General features: G+C 40.3%; 1 protein-coding gene across 1 annotated transcript; it reads right to left on the bottom strand.

The window, feature by feature from the left end:
• Positions 1-11785: 11785 nt before the first annotated feature.
• Positions 11786-14150, bottom strand: LOC110721501 (squamosa promoter-binding-like protein 8). The gene is made up of 3 exons (XM_021900664.1): positions 13105-14150; positions 12640-12806; positions 11786-12276 (listed from the first exon to the last, which is right to left on the bottom strand). The coding sequence occupies exons 1-3, from the start codon at positions 13686-13688 to the stop codon at positions 12167-12169; spliced, it is 861 nt and encodes a 286-aa protein (XP_021756356.1). The 5' UTR covers positions 13689-14150; the 3' UTR covers positions 11786-12166.
• Between the last annotated feature and the right edge of the window lie 2516 nt (positions 14151-16666).

Below are 16666 nucleotides of genomic sequence, written 5' to 3'. Positions count from 1 at the left end.
CGCAAGCCGCTTGATCGGAAGAACAAAGAGGTAAAGGCTGCAAAAGCTATGGCCGCCTCTGACTGTGATAAGGCAATGTTTCAAATTGCCCAAAATGAAGTACTGACCATTGATATTCTTTATTATCAGGCGCAGGCTACCGCCGCTGTTCGGGCTCAGTTAGAGGCGGCCCAGAAGAAGAATGACGAGCTGGAGGCGACCATCACAAATCTCAAGGCCGAGCTGAAACCTCTTCGCCTGAAAATGTACTCTTACGAAGCCATGGAGAAATCCTTGGCCAGCGTAAAGGAACGCCTGGTGACCCAGGAGAAGAGTCTTACCCAAGAGCTCTCGGAAAAGGCCGAGCAAGAGAAGAAAGAGCTGGTCCGGGAGATGATGGAAGACTCCGCTCAAATCCAGCGCATGACCTGGGGCCGCCTCTTCCCCAGTACCGACTTTGCCTCTAGGGAAAGAACGTACCGCCAGTGTTCGGATACATATAATCAAGAGATCCTGGCGGCTGCTGAAGAAGAGGCGTTGGGGGAAGCGTTGGAGGAGGAGGAGCCGGTAGTGGCGCTTGTGCCGCTTGGGGGTAAGGCATCAAAAAAGGATGCAGCTGAAGCCGAGTCCAGCAAGAAGAGTGCTGACCAGGCGGCAGCTGCTAATACTGAACTGCCCCCTTCTTAAGCTTTATGTATTCTTTCCACGGCCTGCGTGCCGTTTGCTTTGTATTTACCCGGCCAGGGGGCCGGGGCTTTGAATATTTTGCTGGTCTTTAATGACCGGCTTATTTTTAATGAATTTTTGTTTTGCTTCAAATTTGTCTAAGTATTCCATATCTAATATCCAATTGTTCACTAGACCGACTGTTTTACATGGCCGAACGTTGCAGACAGGTACGGAGAGTTAGTACGCCGCCTATGCCCCTGGACGACTGGTTGTCTGTTTCCAGGATAGACGATCAGTCAGCCATTTATCCAATCAGTATTCGAACTATTTTGTCTGGATCCTTTTTAGGCAGGCGGTCCTGTCATTTGTAAATTTAACCAAGTAGGAAAGTGGTCTGACCAAGTAAATAGAGTATTACCTAGTCGCCAAGGAACTGAGTAGTAGAGATAACAAGCGGCGGGTACCGGTTGTTTCCCTTTATTGCCAATGTTTGTTGGCTTTTAACTCATAATTTGTTAACCTAGCAAGAGTAGTGGTTGAGAGCCCCTGTTTGTTAAAAACAGGCGGACGACTCATACCTTTTAGGCCTTAACTAAGTTGAGTGACTATTAAGTTAACATAGGAGTTACTTAGTCTTCGTCACAATCTAGATTGAGTAGTAGAGGTACCAGGCGGCGGATGCCGGCTGATCCCCTTGATTTGCCAATGTTTGTGGGCTATTAACTCAATAGGTTACCTAGTAGGAATAGGGGTTTGAGTGCCCCTGTTAGCCAAAAAACAGGTGGTCTACTCAAACCTTTTAGGTTCCATACCAAATTATAGGGAGTGACTATGAGTTAACGTTGGAGTTACTCAGTCGCCGTCACTTTTGCTTGAGAAGTAGAGGTATCAGGTGGCGTAGGCCGGCTAGACCCCTTGATTCGCCAATGTTTGTTGGCTATTAACTCAATAGGTACCCCCTGCATTTATCCCAAGTAATACAGGCGGTCATCTGACTCAGATGTCAACTGCTACCACTGGTTTGGTTAGTGATAGAGTTATCCTTGTCTCAAAAACGACTACGTGGTTGCCCTTGGGGACAGTCGTATAGGTGCCGTGTAATTAGTTTATAGAACAATGTTCCACCCAAAAGGGAGCTGCTCTCTGCGACGAATTTCATCCGGAGGGATGCCGTCGGACGCCTGCTATGATGTTGGGACAGGTCGTATTAGTTTTGTAGATTTGATCAGTTGGCTTGGCGCCTGGTCTGATCATTCGGCCTGTGGCCTTGGTAAGTTCTTGGTGAACGTAGGTGCTAAGTAATAGGAGGGTAGCCGCCTGTTAGGCACAGGGTCGGCCAAGCCCTAATCTTTTTAGCTAAGTATTAGGGGGGTGGCTATGTGTTTGGAACCAGTCGGCCATCTTCTTATGGAGAGTAGCCGACTATATGCCCAGACGACATGCCCCTATTGTGAGTAAAATACTCAATGGAGAGTAGCCGACTGTAAAGTTTCAGACGGCATGCCCCTCTGAAGATAGAGTGAAAAACTCAATGGAGAGTAGCCGACTGTAAAGGTACAGACGGCATGCCCCTCTGAAGATAGAGTGAAAAACTCAATGGAGAGTAGCCGACTGTAAAGGTACAGACGGCATGCCCCTCGTAAGTAAAATTAAACACGAAGAGTAGCCGACTATTTGTTAGTAAGCGTGCCCCTCTTAGAACAAATTTGAATAGTAAGTGCACTTTTATTAAGTAGCTCTTGACTATTTACATCATTCAAAAGAAATATTTCTTAAGATTATCTACATTCCAAGTTCGAGGCAACGGTTGTCCGTCTGGTGTTTCCAGACGGTAGGTACCTTCCCTGACTTCCTCATAGATTCGGTAGGGTCCTTCCCAGTTGGGAGTTAGTTTGCCAGACTCATTAGCCCTACCAACTGCTTCCATTTTTCTAAGTACAAAGTCCCTTACTTTGAGTGGACGCCTGTGTACTTTTTTGTTGTATGATCTAGTCATTCTCAGGCGATAGATCTCATGGCGCAAGACAGCATTGCCCCTCTTTTCAGGAAGTGAGTCTAATGCCAAGCGCATGGCTTCCCAGTTTGCCTCTTCGTCATATAGCATTACTCGAAGAGTCGGCTCGTAGTGTTCTATTGGAAGAACAGCTTCCGCACCGTAAGTTAGGAGGAATGGAGTTTCTCCAGTTGCCCCTTTTTCAGTCGTCCTAATGGCCCAGAGAACATGTGGTAGTTCATCCGCCCATAGGCCGCCTGCTCGTTCAATCTTTTTCTTGAGACCGTCTGAGATGATTTTATTAAAGGCTTCTACCTGGCCGTTTGCTTGTGGACGGCCGACAGATGCAAAGTAGTTTGCAATTCCTTGATCACCCAACCAGCTTTTGAGAACAGGCGTCTCAAATTGGGGACCATTATCAAAAACCATAGACATGGGAACCCCGAACCGAGTGATGACATTTTTCCAAATGAATGAAATTACATCCTTCTTCTTGATTCCCTTTACAGCCTCCGCCTCTACCCATTTAGTGAAGTAGTCGACGGCAACAAGTATGTACCTCCTTCCGCCTGTAGCAGGCGTATATGGACCCAGAATGTCCATGCCCCACTTAGCAAACGGTAGTGGGTTGTGAATGGTAGTGAGGTCAGTAGCCGGACGGTGAATTAGTTTGCCAAACCTTTGGCACTTGTCACATTTTTTCACCATCTTCATTGCATCTGCTTCCAAAGTAGGCCAAAAGTAGCCCTGCCGCCTTGCCCTTTGAGCAAGTGTCCTACCGCCTATATGAGAAGCACAGTAACCAGAGTGAAGATCGTCTAGTATCTCTTGTCCCTTTTCTGGAGTAACACACTTTAAGAAGGGTTGAAGGTACCCCCTTTTGTGAAGTTCTCCCTTTATCATTTCAAAACAGGAGGCTCGTTTTTTCAGTGCTGCCGCCTGTTGAGGATCATCTGGCAGTGCACCGTTTGTCAGATATGCCCTGATTGAATCCATCCAGGTTGAGCTTCTGTCTAGGATTCCAATAGGGTTTTCCTCGATGCTTCTCTTCTCCATTACTTCCCAAAAAACAGTTCGAGGAGTATCAGAGGAGGCGGATGATGCCAATTTTGACAGTGCATCCGCCTGGTTGTTTTCTGATCTCGGCACTTGGATCAGATGGAAATCCTCAAGGGAGCCGACTGCTTGTCGGACCGCCTGTAAATACTTGATCATGGCCGGATGGGTTGCTTCGTATTCGCCATTGTACTGACTCACTATCAATTGTGAATCGGAACAGGCGTCTATTTTTCTTGCCCCTGCCGCCTTGCACATGCGGATCCCGGCTAGTAAAGCTTCATATTCTGCCTCATTGTTTGAAGCCTGAAAACTGAAGCGTAGAGCATACTCGTACCTGTCGCCCTCTGGCGACTGACATATGACGCCTGCTCCACAACCATTTGAAGTAGAGCTTCCGTCCACATATACCTTCCATACTTGGTCTGGAACTTGAGAGTCAGGAGGACGAGTCATCTCTACAATAAAGTCAGCAAAGGCTTTCCCCTTCACTGCTTTTCTAGGCTCGAAAGTAACTTCGAGGCTCTGTATTTCTATGGCCCATTTGATCATTCGGCCTGACGACTCCATGATGGTAAGTGGCCGCTTGATAGGTTGGTCTGTATACACGACGACTGCATGTGCCAAAAAGTAGGGCTTCAATTTTTTAACAGCCATGAAGAGTGCAAGACCAAATTTCTCCACTAGGGGATACCTCAACTCGGCATTTTTCAGTACGTGACTGACAAAGTAGACCGGGAGCTAACAGCCGTCTCTTTCAGCAAGGAGAACAGCGCTTAACGCATGATCAGAGACGGCCAGGTACATGTAGAGAACCTCTTTGGGCAAAGGGCTGGACCAGCCTCGGCAAGGAATGCAAGTGAACTTTCAATTTCTGGAAGGCGGCCTCAGCATCCGGCCCCCATTCAAACCTTGCCTTTTTCTTAATTGCCTGAAAAAAGTATAGGCATTTGTCGCCTGATCGGCTTAGAAATCTTCCCAAGGCCGCCAGACAACCTGTTAACTTTTGAACCTCTCGGATGGTACGAGGCGACTGCATGTCAATGACCGCCTGCACCTTCTCAGGGTTCGCCTCTATTCCTCTCTGATTGATAAGGAATCCGAGAAATTTCCCAGACTCAACTCCAAATACACATTTCTTGGGATTGAGCATGACATGGTGCCGCCTGAGTGTGGCGAAAGTTTCTCGGAGGTCCGACAGATGATCTTTCTGAAGTTTAGTCTTGACAATCATATCATCAATGTATGCCTCGACGTTTCTCCCAATCTGATCAAAGAACACAGTGTTTATCATTCGTTGGAAGGTAGCCGGGGCATTCTTAAGACCAAACGGCATGACCGTGTAACAGTATAACCCCTGATCAGTGACGAAGGCCGTCTTCTCCTGATCTTTCTTCCATAAAGGAATTTGATGGAAACCAGAATAGGCGTCCATAAAACTCATCAAGGCATGGCCGGCTGTTGAGTCGACCAGGTTATCAATTTTAGGCAGAGGGTAACTGTCTTTGGGGCACGCCTTGTTTAAGTCTGTGTAGTCTACACACATTCGCCAGGTGCCATTCGGCTTTTTAACAAGCACCACATTTGCAACCCAATCTGGGAAGTAACATTGCCGAATGAACCCTGCATCAAGTAATTTTTTAACTTCGGCGGCTGCCGCCTGATTTTTTTCTTCGCCATGGTTCCGCTTCTTTTGCCGTACCGGCTTCTTTTTCGGATCCACGGCGAGTTTATGTACCGCCAGATCAGGACTAATGCCTGGCATTTCATGGACTTCGAATGCAAAGATGTCCTTGTATTCTTTCAATAGGTTGTGAAAGTTGTCACCAAGGTTTTCTCAGAGCAGTCGTCCCAACTTTGACTGTTCGGTCAGGACGTGAGTCGTCTAAGATCAGGTCCGCATGCTCACCAGCCGGCTGAGGGCGGAACTCATCCGACCGCTCCTCTGCCAATGATTGCTATTTTCTTTATTTTCTTGCGGCCCCTGTCTGGGATGCCTTTCTCTTTTTGCCGCCTGCTTCTTGAACAGGCGCACTCTCCTTGACATTGTCAAGGTCTGTTTTTTTACCGCTTGACCCAGTGGCCATAACAGTGGGCTTGACATCCGAGAGATAGCACTCTCGGGCCATCCTCTGATCTCCCCTTAGGGAGCCGACTGTTCCATTATCCCTCTCAAACTTGAGCAACATAAGAGATGGGATTATAACAGCCTTGGAATTATTCAGGGTAGGTCGACCCAGAATCATGTTGTAGGCCGAGAGTTCCTCTACTACCAGGAACAGGACTACCATGTGTCGTCCTTCCCCTTTTTCGCCCAGGCGGATGGGTAAATCTACTCGTCCCAGTGGGTGGACTCCTCCTCCTCCAAACCCTACTAAAGGGTGGGAGGCCGGATGTATGCAATCAGTCTGATATTTTAGTTTCGACAGACATTTGCTACTGATGAGATCTGAGGAGCTTCCGGTATCTATGAGGATTCGACCAACTCTCTGGTTGGCCACTTTACATTCAATAACGAGAGGGTCGTCATGCGGCCCCCTTACCCCTCCTAGATCTTCTTCAGTGATGACAATCTCAGGAAATGAATATTTGGACGACCGTTCTTGGTGAACAGAATTTACATCTAACCGCCTGATATTGTCTTTGTTGCCCCTAATAGTGGGGCCGCCTCCTGAGAAGCCGCCTGCAATGGTGTAGACGACTGCATCATCTGTATCAGAGCTGTCGGACTGCTGATGGTTTTTGGCCGACTGCTTTTTTGAGGAAGTGTTGCCCGTAGATTTCTTGACATAAGTGTCAAGATCACCTTGCTCAGCCAGGCGGTCTAGATACCGCATGAGACTGATGCAGTCATTGGTGTGATGACCAACATCATCATGATAAGCACAGAATTTATCTTGGTTCCGGTTGTTTGCAGAACCCTTCATGGGGACCGGCTTCTCAATTGAGATCCGTCCCTTGATTTCTTTTAGGATAAACTGGTTATCCTTGTTAAACGCATACTTTGGGGAGTATGGTTTGAATTCTTTTTTCTTTTTCTGGGCCGGCTGTTTAGAGGAATCAGCCGCCCAGACCTCTTTTCTTTTCTCATCTTTGTTAGACGACTGTTTCTGTCGTCCTTCTCTTTTGTCGAACCTTTTCCCATCCGACTGTTTTATCGTACAAAGATCAGTCGCCTGTATATAGGTTTCTGCTTCAATCAAGGCCTCTTGAAGAGTCGCCACCCTTTTTCAAACCAAATCAAATTTGAAGGTAGACCCGTCTTTGAGACCTCTGAAAAAGTCAGTATAAGCTACCTCATCCGGTAACCCTTGAATCTGTATTCTCATCAGGTTAAATCGCCTGATGTAAGAACGAAGCCCCTCCTTCTCGCCCTGCTGAATTGTTCCCAAATCAAGGGTCGTTTTCTTCGCAGGGATGTTCATGGCGAAGTTGGAGGCAAATAAGTAAGCAAGCGTCCTGAAGCTATTTACACAACCAGTCGGCAGGTTGCCGAACCATTGCTGTGCGATTCCTTTGAGAGTCGCTGGGAAACACTTGCACCAAGTGGGATCATCCAACCCTTGAAGGTACATCAGGTTGGTGAATGTCATCAGATGGTCTTCTGGGTTAGTAGTGCCGTCATAGGCGCCTACTAGTACATTTTTCACTTTGGCCGGCTGAGCGGCTTCAGTAATTTCCTTGGAGAAGGCCGACGGCTGTTCACCAAGTCTAAGCAACCGTAGCTGCCAGTCCATAGGTTGGACGTTTTTTGCTGCAGGTCCACCAAACGGAGGTGGCTGCAAAAAATACTGTTGTTACGGCACAAATGGTAAGTTTGGTACCGCCTGGTCGCTATGAAAGCCGGACTGACGGGAGGTGCCGCCTGACTGACTCTCATGATACGACTGAGTATGCCTCATCGAGGCATTTCGCAAACTGTCTTGAAAGTTTGAAGTAGAGGCCGACTCTGACAATCGATCACTCTTCTTCTGCTCTAGCAGTAGCCGAGCATCTGTGAATGTTTGCTTCGACCCGTCCGCCTGAATATGACGAACAGGTTTCCTATTTCCTGTAGGATAACGGAATTTTGTGAAATCAAGGGCAGGTGGCTCCCGCTTCCTAGATTTAGGATGAGGAGTCGCCTCTCGCCCTTGAACTGGCTTCCTCTTCAGTGAAGTGGAGGGTTTCTTGGCCGACTGCTCCTTGACTGGAGCAGGCGGCTTCTTGTTGATCAACTCTTGAATCTCTCCCTTGAAGTTCCTCATGAAGGTCATGAGTTCGTTCCTTGTGATGGGAGCAGACCCATCAGTCGGCTGTTGCCGAACAGGCGGTGCGCCTGCTGGCTCGCTTCCTGTTTGAAGATGCTCCTGTTCCCTCCTTTCGGTATGACGGGTACGTCGGGCCCTTAGGGTCCCGTCTGAAGCTGTATGAGCTTCAACTTCAAATTCACTTTCGGTATCATGGTCCGACTGAACTTGAGGGTCGTCTAGGGGACGCCTCTCTTCAGGAGTCGGTACAGACTTGGATGCCATCTCAGAAGTACTCTCCCCACAGGCGGCGCCAAATGTTTCGGGGTTTTCTGATGTCCTGCGGGAGAGTTACAATTCCGAGACTGGAACCGGACGCCTGTACCTGCAAAATAACGGAGACTCCTGTGAGCTCCGCCTCCAACGGTCAAGTTAGTACCTGATTAAGGAGTAATTAATGCTGAAATTAAAGTGATTTGGTCTCTCTAGGTGAGAGTGTTTAATGTAGGTAATCTGCTTTGTTAGCGAGATCAGCCGGTTATTACTGTGTGTAATTAATGTGTTTTTTCCGTAATGTTTCTGTTCTCTTTTTTGTGTAATCCCCCTTAATGAGGATTAAGGGAGGTATTTATAACCTTGGGAAACGTGCCCATCCTAGGTTTAGGTAAACCTAGGGCCGATTGGGCTTCCCTCGGAAGTTGGGCCTGGGTGGCCGGTTTCTCCATTAGGCATGGAGTATGCCACATGTCTTGACATAACAGGTCCAAGGTGGACGAATAAGCGTGTGCCACGTGGGAAGCCCTGACTGTTCCAACTGGGGGACACTTGGCAGGACCTGATTGGTCCACGTGGCGCATTCCGATTGGTGGGAGCAAAATCCCCTAATCATTTGCCCCTCACCACGCGTTAAGATACATATATCATTAAATTGTTTACATATAGACAATCAAAATAAGTAAATTTTGTTCACCACTTAATAAATTTAATATCCTCTATTTCAAACTATTATTGCACTTCTGGAAAAGCTACAAGAAAAGCATAAAGGGAGTATATGAAAATCTAAGACATGTAACATGTTTTACATAGAATTCATGGCCTAAAACATGTTGCCATAGCGGCCTACAAATCATACACCCAAGTCAATGTTAATCACTCCAGAAAAGTTGCATTAATTTTAGGATCCTTTTTCTTTTTTCCGACTTGTCTGTTTCCCGGTTAATTTTATGTTGACATTTAGCCGACGATTAAATTCCATTGCATAATTTGATGTCTATAAATTACGGTATTAAAAAAACACTTTTAATTGTTAGGGTTATTAATTAATCAATTTGTTCATTCAAAAAGTTTATTTTTTCTATTATCATGTTACATAAGATATTATGAGAAGAAATTAAATGTAATTTTTTCAACCTTATATTGAAAGTTCGAAGTTAGTTACCAGTATTAAAAATGATGTACGAGATTAGAGTTCAAATGTAAAACCTAAAATTTGTAAAGTGATTTATTATTTCCTTCCTTTTATCTTTCGTGGATAACTCTATCCTATGTGGATTATTCATGAAATTGCAAGAGGCTCAGGAATATGTTTTATACTCTATCACACTCCCTCGAACCCGTTTTCTTTGTGTCACGCTGACTCTGATACCATGTTAGAGGACCAACTCAACCAAAAGGTTAAGCTGATGATTGAGACTCAGAAATATATTTTATACACTATTAGTAAACATCTATTATTCCTCGATAGGATCAAGATAAGTTGAGAATGAATCAGGTGCCGTATCATGAGATTGATACACAATTAATTTGGATCACTGAAAATTGGATAGGCCTAGGCATTACTTATTCACTGAAAACCATATACCTAACAATATTCTATGTGCTTGTGGTTTACTTTACAGTAAGTGTTAAACTTTTAGGAGGTGAGATGCCAAGGCTATGGTTACAACTTTTATTGGAGAAATGAGTCATTAATAATTACTACTACTGTATTTTGCAGTGTACTTGGGAAGATCTCCACGAAGATATGCAGATAAATATTATTTCAACGGATAGTTCATGAACATATATGATCTCATCAAATCTCTCAAACTTTACCAAACGAGTATGGATCTTATTATCTTAAAAATAGAGATAATTGCTTCATTGCGATCATGAATAGCAAGACTGATAGCAAGGACCAACCTTGTAGTCTTGCCCTAGGTTTAGGCTGTAAGGGGTTGAGCTAGAGATTTGAAGGTCATGAGTTTGATTTCTATAAGGGGCACTTTAAGGGTGAGTTATCCTTATATTTTCGTTAACCAACGCATCCAATAGTGATATAATGTGTCAAAAAAAATTTAAATTTGGTGGAAAACATAAACGAATAATGTAAGCAACAAATAGTATTAACAAGATAAGATTATTTAAATAGTTAAATTCCTTAAATTCTTTAAAATGGAGGGGAATAATGCATAATATAAACATCATACTTTAGAATGTTACTATTAATACACTACACTCTCCACTTAGATATAATTAAAACTTTTATATTTCGAATGTCCCATGTTTAAGTTAGCATCTTTTGATATTTCTCCATATGCTAACTTTTGTTTCTTTTCGCTTTCTCTAAAGTTAAAGTTACAAGACTACAATCTCTCACATATTGATGTATATATACCCATACTTTTTTTTTCTTTATACCTGTAAACTCTCCTTAATCTCCGCACAAAAAGCATTATTATACACTCAATAAGTAATCTACTTAAAAAAGGTATTGATAGAAAGAGATGAAATGTTCACACCCTCTCCAAGAAAAGAAAAATCAAAACAAGAGAGAAAAATGAATGCAAAGATGATAAACACAAGCCAAACTTCTACCAAAGGGGAAAAAGAAGAGGGGACCAAGAAATAGACCAAGCAAGTGAAAGTTAGGATAAAATACATCTCTCACTTTCATGATTTTGACATGGATGGTTGTAAATAGAAAGGGTAATTAAATTAACCCCCTCCAAAAGTAAAATAAAAAGATTTATGTTATGTATTGAAGTGCTACACTAGTAAACTAGGGTAGTAGCTTAGCTGTATGAAGATGATGATCAAATCAGGCTTCCTCGCAGGAGACAGAAAGAAAAGCTGATTGGTCTTTTACTCTCTCTCCCCCTCCACCACTTCTTTTTGGGTCCCACTCCACCCCCCCTTCGTTTTTTTTACCGCGTTTGTATTGTGAGAATTATTCCTCCTATCTCTTACTCAAATTCTACCATTTTCTTGGAAATTTCACTACTTTTTCCTATGCCTTGTCGAATTGGAATCTCTTACAAGTCAATATAATAACCTAAGTATCTCAGGCCCTTTAACAGTGGAGGAAGGGTCGGAAAGGATTTTACACTATTAAAATATCATTAGTGAAATACAATCCTTATCGCTATATTAAACCATGTAATATATGGTGTATTACTATGCTAGTTTTGGTGGAGAATTTTTCAAGCTCTTTTTACAAGCATTACTTTTATTATGGTCATTACACCCTACAAAACTATGGTCACTATCTTTTCTAAAATGCCTTTTTTTTCACCCTAGAAAGATTCTTAGGATAGATATATGTAAGATATTCAAATAGTACATAATTTCGGATATATATCAAATAAAGGTATAAAAAATGAAAAAGGATACTTAAATTAATACTTGTATGTATAAGCCTTTGTATTGACTTAGTTATATAAGTATGTCAAGATTGAAACTATGAAAGGGTTAGAGTTGTAGGAAAAATGCCAACATAATAAACACAATAGGGTGTACTGCATGATACGTACCTTGATGTTGAAATTTAGAAAGATACTCTATAATATACTAAAAATTTAAGATGCTAACAAAAAAGAAGTTTATAATACTCTGTATAATGACATAGAATGAGACAATTTTACTAATATTGGTGTTTCCAATAACATACATACATATGCTATTTAAAATTACCCTGACTACACACTAGATTATCGTAACTTGAACAACGAGTAATCTCATTCCTTGAGACGAATGAAGGCGGCACAAAGGGAGCATGGATCTTCTACCATAAGTTAACTAGATGAATTGGACTATATTACACATACAATGATTACTACTCCACATGGTTAATTAATAAATTAACTATCAAATTAAAGCTAACTATGTTAGCTTATTAATTGAAATACCACTAATTCCATCTTCTTGACCATTTGATTGAATTCCCATTGATTAATTGCCTCTACATACATGATAGCTAAAGCTACTCAAATGACCTTACTTGCATGAAACTTGAATCAAATGACACCCTTGGCGGTGATACTGCAATTGTCACTGATGATGATGAGTTCATCCCCGAATCCGATGGAGACCCTACAGATTAAAATTTTCAAATTAATCAACATGTTCATCGTGATTAATTACCTCGTAATCAATAACAAAACTTACTTCATCAAAACTAATATAACTAATTACGCGTATATCATTAAATGTCCCACGCAGGGACACACTCTCCTGGACATATTTTATTAATAACACAGCTATCTACTCGATTTACTTTCTTGTCAATAAGACAGAATTCTCACTAATGTATAAATTTAAGGAGTGTCAAAATAATTACCCACATTTTTTTAATAGAGTATTTTCGTTTTTTAGGAATTTTTAATAGAGTATTTAATACAACATAATACAAGTAATAATTTTAAAAATCAATTTATAGAAAAAACAGAAAGTTACTTAAAATAGTTTGGGAGGGAGAAGATTGAGCATTTTCCCCTGAAGACATAGACGGTGCAGTAGAAGTAATCCGTTGATTATTCGATTTTCGACGTCGGCGATTGTGATCAGCCAATCTTTTCCGGCAACTTCTCTTCCCATTATCAAATTCCGATAGCAGATGAAACCTAATACGAAGCATAAAATCACCATTAAAACATTTTTAAAAAGCACACGCGAAAGGTTATTTTCGTCATTTCATATTAACATTATTCATTAACGGTCATTCTTAACTAACCTAATCTAAAACCCTTAATAAGCAACAACAAAAGGACAAAGGTACCCCTCGGGAAAACAAGCCAAAATGATTGGATACCATTTTTTAAAAATTATGTCATCTCTCAAAACTGCAACCTAATCGCTACTCCACCTGTTTTAATTATATATTACGGAGGAGACGTAAAGGGTAAAAAGGGATTGATTTACCGGCTGCACTGCTGGCAGAAACGCTGAGTTAACCCGGCGGCGATTACTGTAGAAGCTTTAGAGTGAAACTCGCAAACCTTATGACGACGGTGGTAATGCTTAGCATGGCTAAGGTCAGCATTACAACCTTCAGCTTGACATTTAGGTGAGTGCAACGCCGGTTCGACCGCCCTAGACCGGCGGTAGAGCCGGCTGACGAGGTCATCATCGGCGGAGAAGTAAGTACGCCGGCCTAAGTTCAAACCAATGGGACGGTTCGTAAAAAGATCCGGTTCGGTTTTGGGGATTTGCATGACGGAGGACAGTGACTCAAGGGTTAGTAAGGAGGATGAACCGGCTGTTGGGAACCCACGTGGGTCGGAGAAGAGTGGGATTTGTGGGGGAGTGTTTTCGTAGGGTATTGAGAACGAGTCGTCGAAGATTGGACGGTGGTGGTGGTGGTGGTTGTGATGGTGTGATGGGGTGGTGAATTCATGATTGTTGTTATGATTATGATGATGATGATGGTGGTGGTGGAGATCGATGTCGGAGAGGATTAGATTAGGGGGAGGGGGGGAATGATTGTTCCATTCGTAGCGTAACATTTTTTTTGGGTCAATGAATACTACAAGAGCGGGGTGAATTGTTATTTTAAAATAATTAGTTGATTGGTAGTGTAACGTAGTTTGAACAGAAGAGAGTGAGCGTAAGGATGATTATGAAAGAGGAATAAAGGATGAAACAGATGGGATTATTGTTTGGAAACATGGGGAGTTTGTTGTTGGGAATGAACATGGAATAATGAAGAAAGAATAGAGATTGAATAAGAGTAATACAAGTAGTAGTAAGAAAGATGAGAGAAATGGAAAAAAATACTTTATGGAGTTGCACACACTTTGCTTTCTCACTTGAGTAATGGCAATTGGCAAGTTATAAGCATCTCTCTCTTTCTCTCTCTCTTTCATGTATGGTACTTTATGAGAGGTAATTTTGGGGTTGATAGAGGGAAAGGTATCTTTTTAATCAATTATTGACTCTACTCATTACTTATTTACTTTGTCTTTATTATTGTGTCACCAGGGTTTACCTAACTTGACTTTCACGATAAAAATATATAATAAGATTTGAGACAACTGGATAGGTTAGGACAATGTCGGATGTATATATAACAATGAAACTGTATGGTCTACACTTGCAATCGAGTAGATTCAATAGGGTATCTAAGTTGCTTGGATCTCTAAAATATACGTCTTTGAGTATGATTTTTATGTAATTAAACTTATCCTCTCTTCGTCTTTAAAATTACGTTAAAGTCCTCTCATTTCGATTTTTTTTATATTTGAAAAAATAGCCATCTAAATTAAAAAAAAAAAAAACCTTTAAAAATAGAGGTAGTAATAATTATATATGCATATACGGTTATACATTGTAACCTTCGTTTATAAAAGGCATAAGGCATAACCTATACATTTAAGAAGTCAAAGTATATTGATGAGATATCATTAAAAAATACATAACATTATTAGATACGTACAAAAAAATACTCATCCACTTTCATATAGTCATATATTTTATTGGTTGGTCAAAATTATATACAACATTACAATGTATAGAGAGAATTTACTTACTAAATATATACAACGTTGCACAAGTATCCTTATTTATAAAGAGTTAGATCGAACCTTTTAGAGCAATGTAACAATATATATATTCCGGCCAAAAGAAGCACATGGAACGGATCATAATAGTATACTCTGCAGTAATGTACAATTGTGGTTAGTGTTGATTACTAATTCCCGATCTCCTCATCAAAATAAGCCAAAACCTAGAGTTGAATTGATTTGATTTAGGGACCATATCATATCAATGATTAGAGGATAATCACTAGTGAATTGAATGGGATGATCCTAAAAGTTCTTAAATTTAACAATTCAATTGTCATCATGAAGATGCAAGTGCAAGGAAACTTCTCTCCGTTTGTTAATAAACCTTTAATTATTTACAGACAAATTGCATGATTATACATTGTACATTTGTACTGTTACATGAATATGAGCATACTTCCAAATTCTTACTTATTGCTGTGTTTTATTACGGAGTACATGAATAAATAATGATAAATCGTACTACATCGCTATCTTGACTACAAATTAAATTTTGTTAAAAGGAAAAATTGAGGAGAGTTTGTAAGTTTTATTGATAGAGAAAATTATTCGGCTTGTTAAATTTAAGTTTTAATTACAATTGATAGATTACGGTCTTACAAATATATACATAATCAATTAGAGGTGTAGTGTATTTTTTACGTATCATTTTTCTTAATTATAACTATAAGTTCATGTAACTATAAATTATTTCCAAATTTTATCAAATAATGATAGAGTTGTGGATGGCCATTTCCAATAAGAATATCGTTAAGCTAAGCCAATATTAACTTTCAAATGATTGAACTTATTACCTCAAATTGTGCCTTCCTATAGTTGTACTCCTTATGTTTTCGCTTTTGAGCATGTTTAATTTTAAAATCAATGAAGCTTACAAAAATTTAGGGTCGATATTTTGAATTCGTTTGATTAAAATGTATTATATTGCTAATCCATCATGAGATGCATATAATGACATACATAAATGAATTGAAGTATTATACATCCTCCGTATATGTATAACAGAACATAATTGACGGCCCAATATATATATTGAAAGTTTTCATATTATCTCTTTATTATTTATTTTTTTGTTCCATCCACTTACCATTCATGTGTACAAACTTAATATTATCGTAGGAGAATAATCTAGCTTATCTACATCACTTCATTAATACGTATCTTCATAATATCATTAACATTATCGTATGAGATTAATCTAGCTTATTAACAATTTAACATCACTTCATTTATGCGTTTTTTTTTTCTTCATAATATCAACTGTTCTTGTATCCTTTATTATTATCTGTAACTCTTCTTCTACTTACTAGTACATTCTATTGGATTACAAATTAAATTTATTCAAAAACGTAAAAATTTAAATGTAAAACCAAAATATCACTCTAATATACTAACGATAACATGTGCATGTTAAAATTAAACAGTTACATATATAATGGAAGGAATTGTTGTTACTTTGTTAGCACGAATCAGCTTTATCAATCATATATCAATATTGCTATCATGTCAAATTAAACTTTTCTTTACCTCCAATAAGTACATCCAAGTGATTGGATGTTCATCTAACTATATATAGTTAATTGATAGCTTTTCTTTTAATTAAAAAGGTAAGTTAATTAATACTCCTATTTGTATGAATGTATGATTTGAAATGGAGTGAATTGTAAGCTAGTGACTTAAGTCCAATCTCTTCAAAAACAACCTTATCATAGTATAAAGTGTGGCAATTTTACAACAATTTGTGGAAATTTTAGTCTTTGATAAACACCTTATTATTGATGTGATGTTCATGCACCTACCCTTTTCCTTCCTCTTCTCTTTTTTTAATCTCCTTTATCTTATCTCCTACAAGTACTTTCAGAAAATCAAATTTAAGAGGTTATTTTCACTAAATTCTATGTTTTGAATTATCGGTTATA

This window comes from Chenopodium quinoa, unplaced genomic scaffold (genome assembly GCF_001683475.1).
Source record: "Chenopodium quinoa cultivar QQ74 unplaced genomic scaffold, ASM168347v1, whole genome shotgun sequence".
Classification (NCBI taxonomy): Eukaryota; Viridiplantae; Streptophyta; class Magnoliopsida; order Caryophyllales; family Amaranthaceae; genus Chenopodium; species Chenopodium quinoa.
This window is presented reverse-complemented; position numbering and strand designations above follow the sequence as displayed.

Excerpts from the sequence above, each read along its gene's own strand:
- LOC110721501 (XM_021900664.1), bottom strand. The coding sequence starts at position 13,688 with ATGTTACGCTACGAATGGAACAATCATTCCCCCCCTCCCCCTAATCTA. Across the intron at positions 12,807-13,104 it reads TTCTGCCAGCAGTGCAGCCG|GTTTCATCTGCTATCGGAAT; the intron begins GTAAATCAATCC and ends GCTTCGTATTAG. Across the intron at positions 12,277-12,639 it reads TCCCTCCCAAACTATTTTAA|GGTCTCCATCGGATTCGGGG; the intron begins GTAACTTTCTGT and ends TTTAATCTGTAG.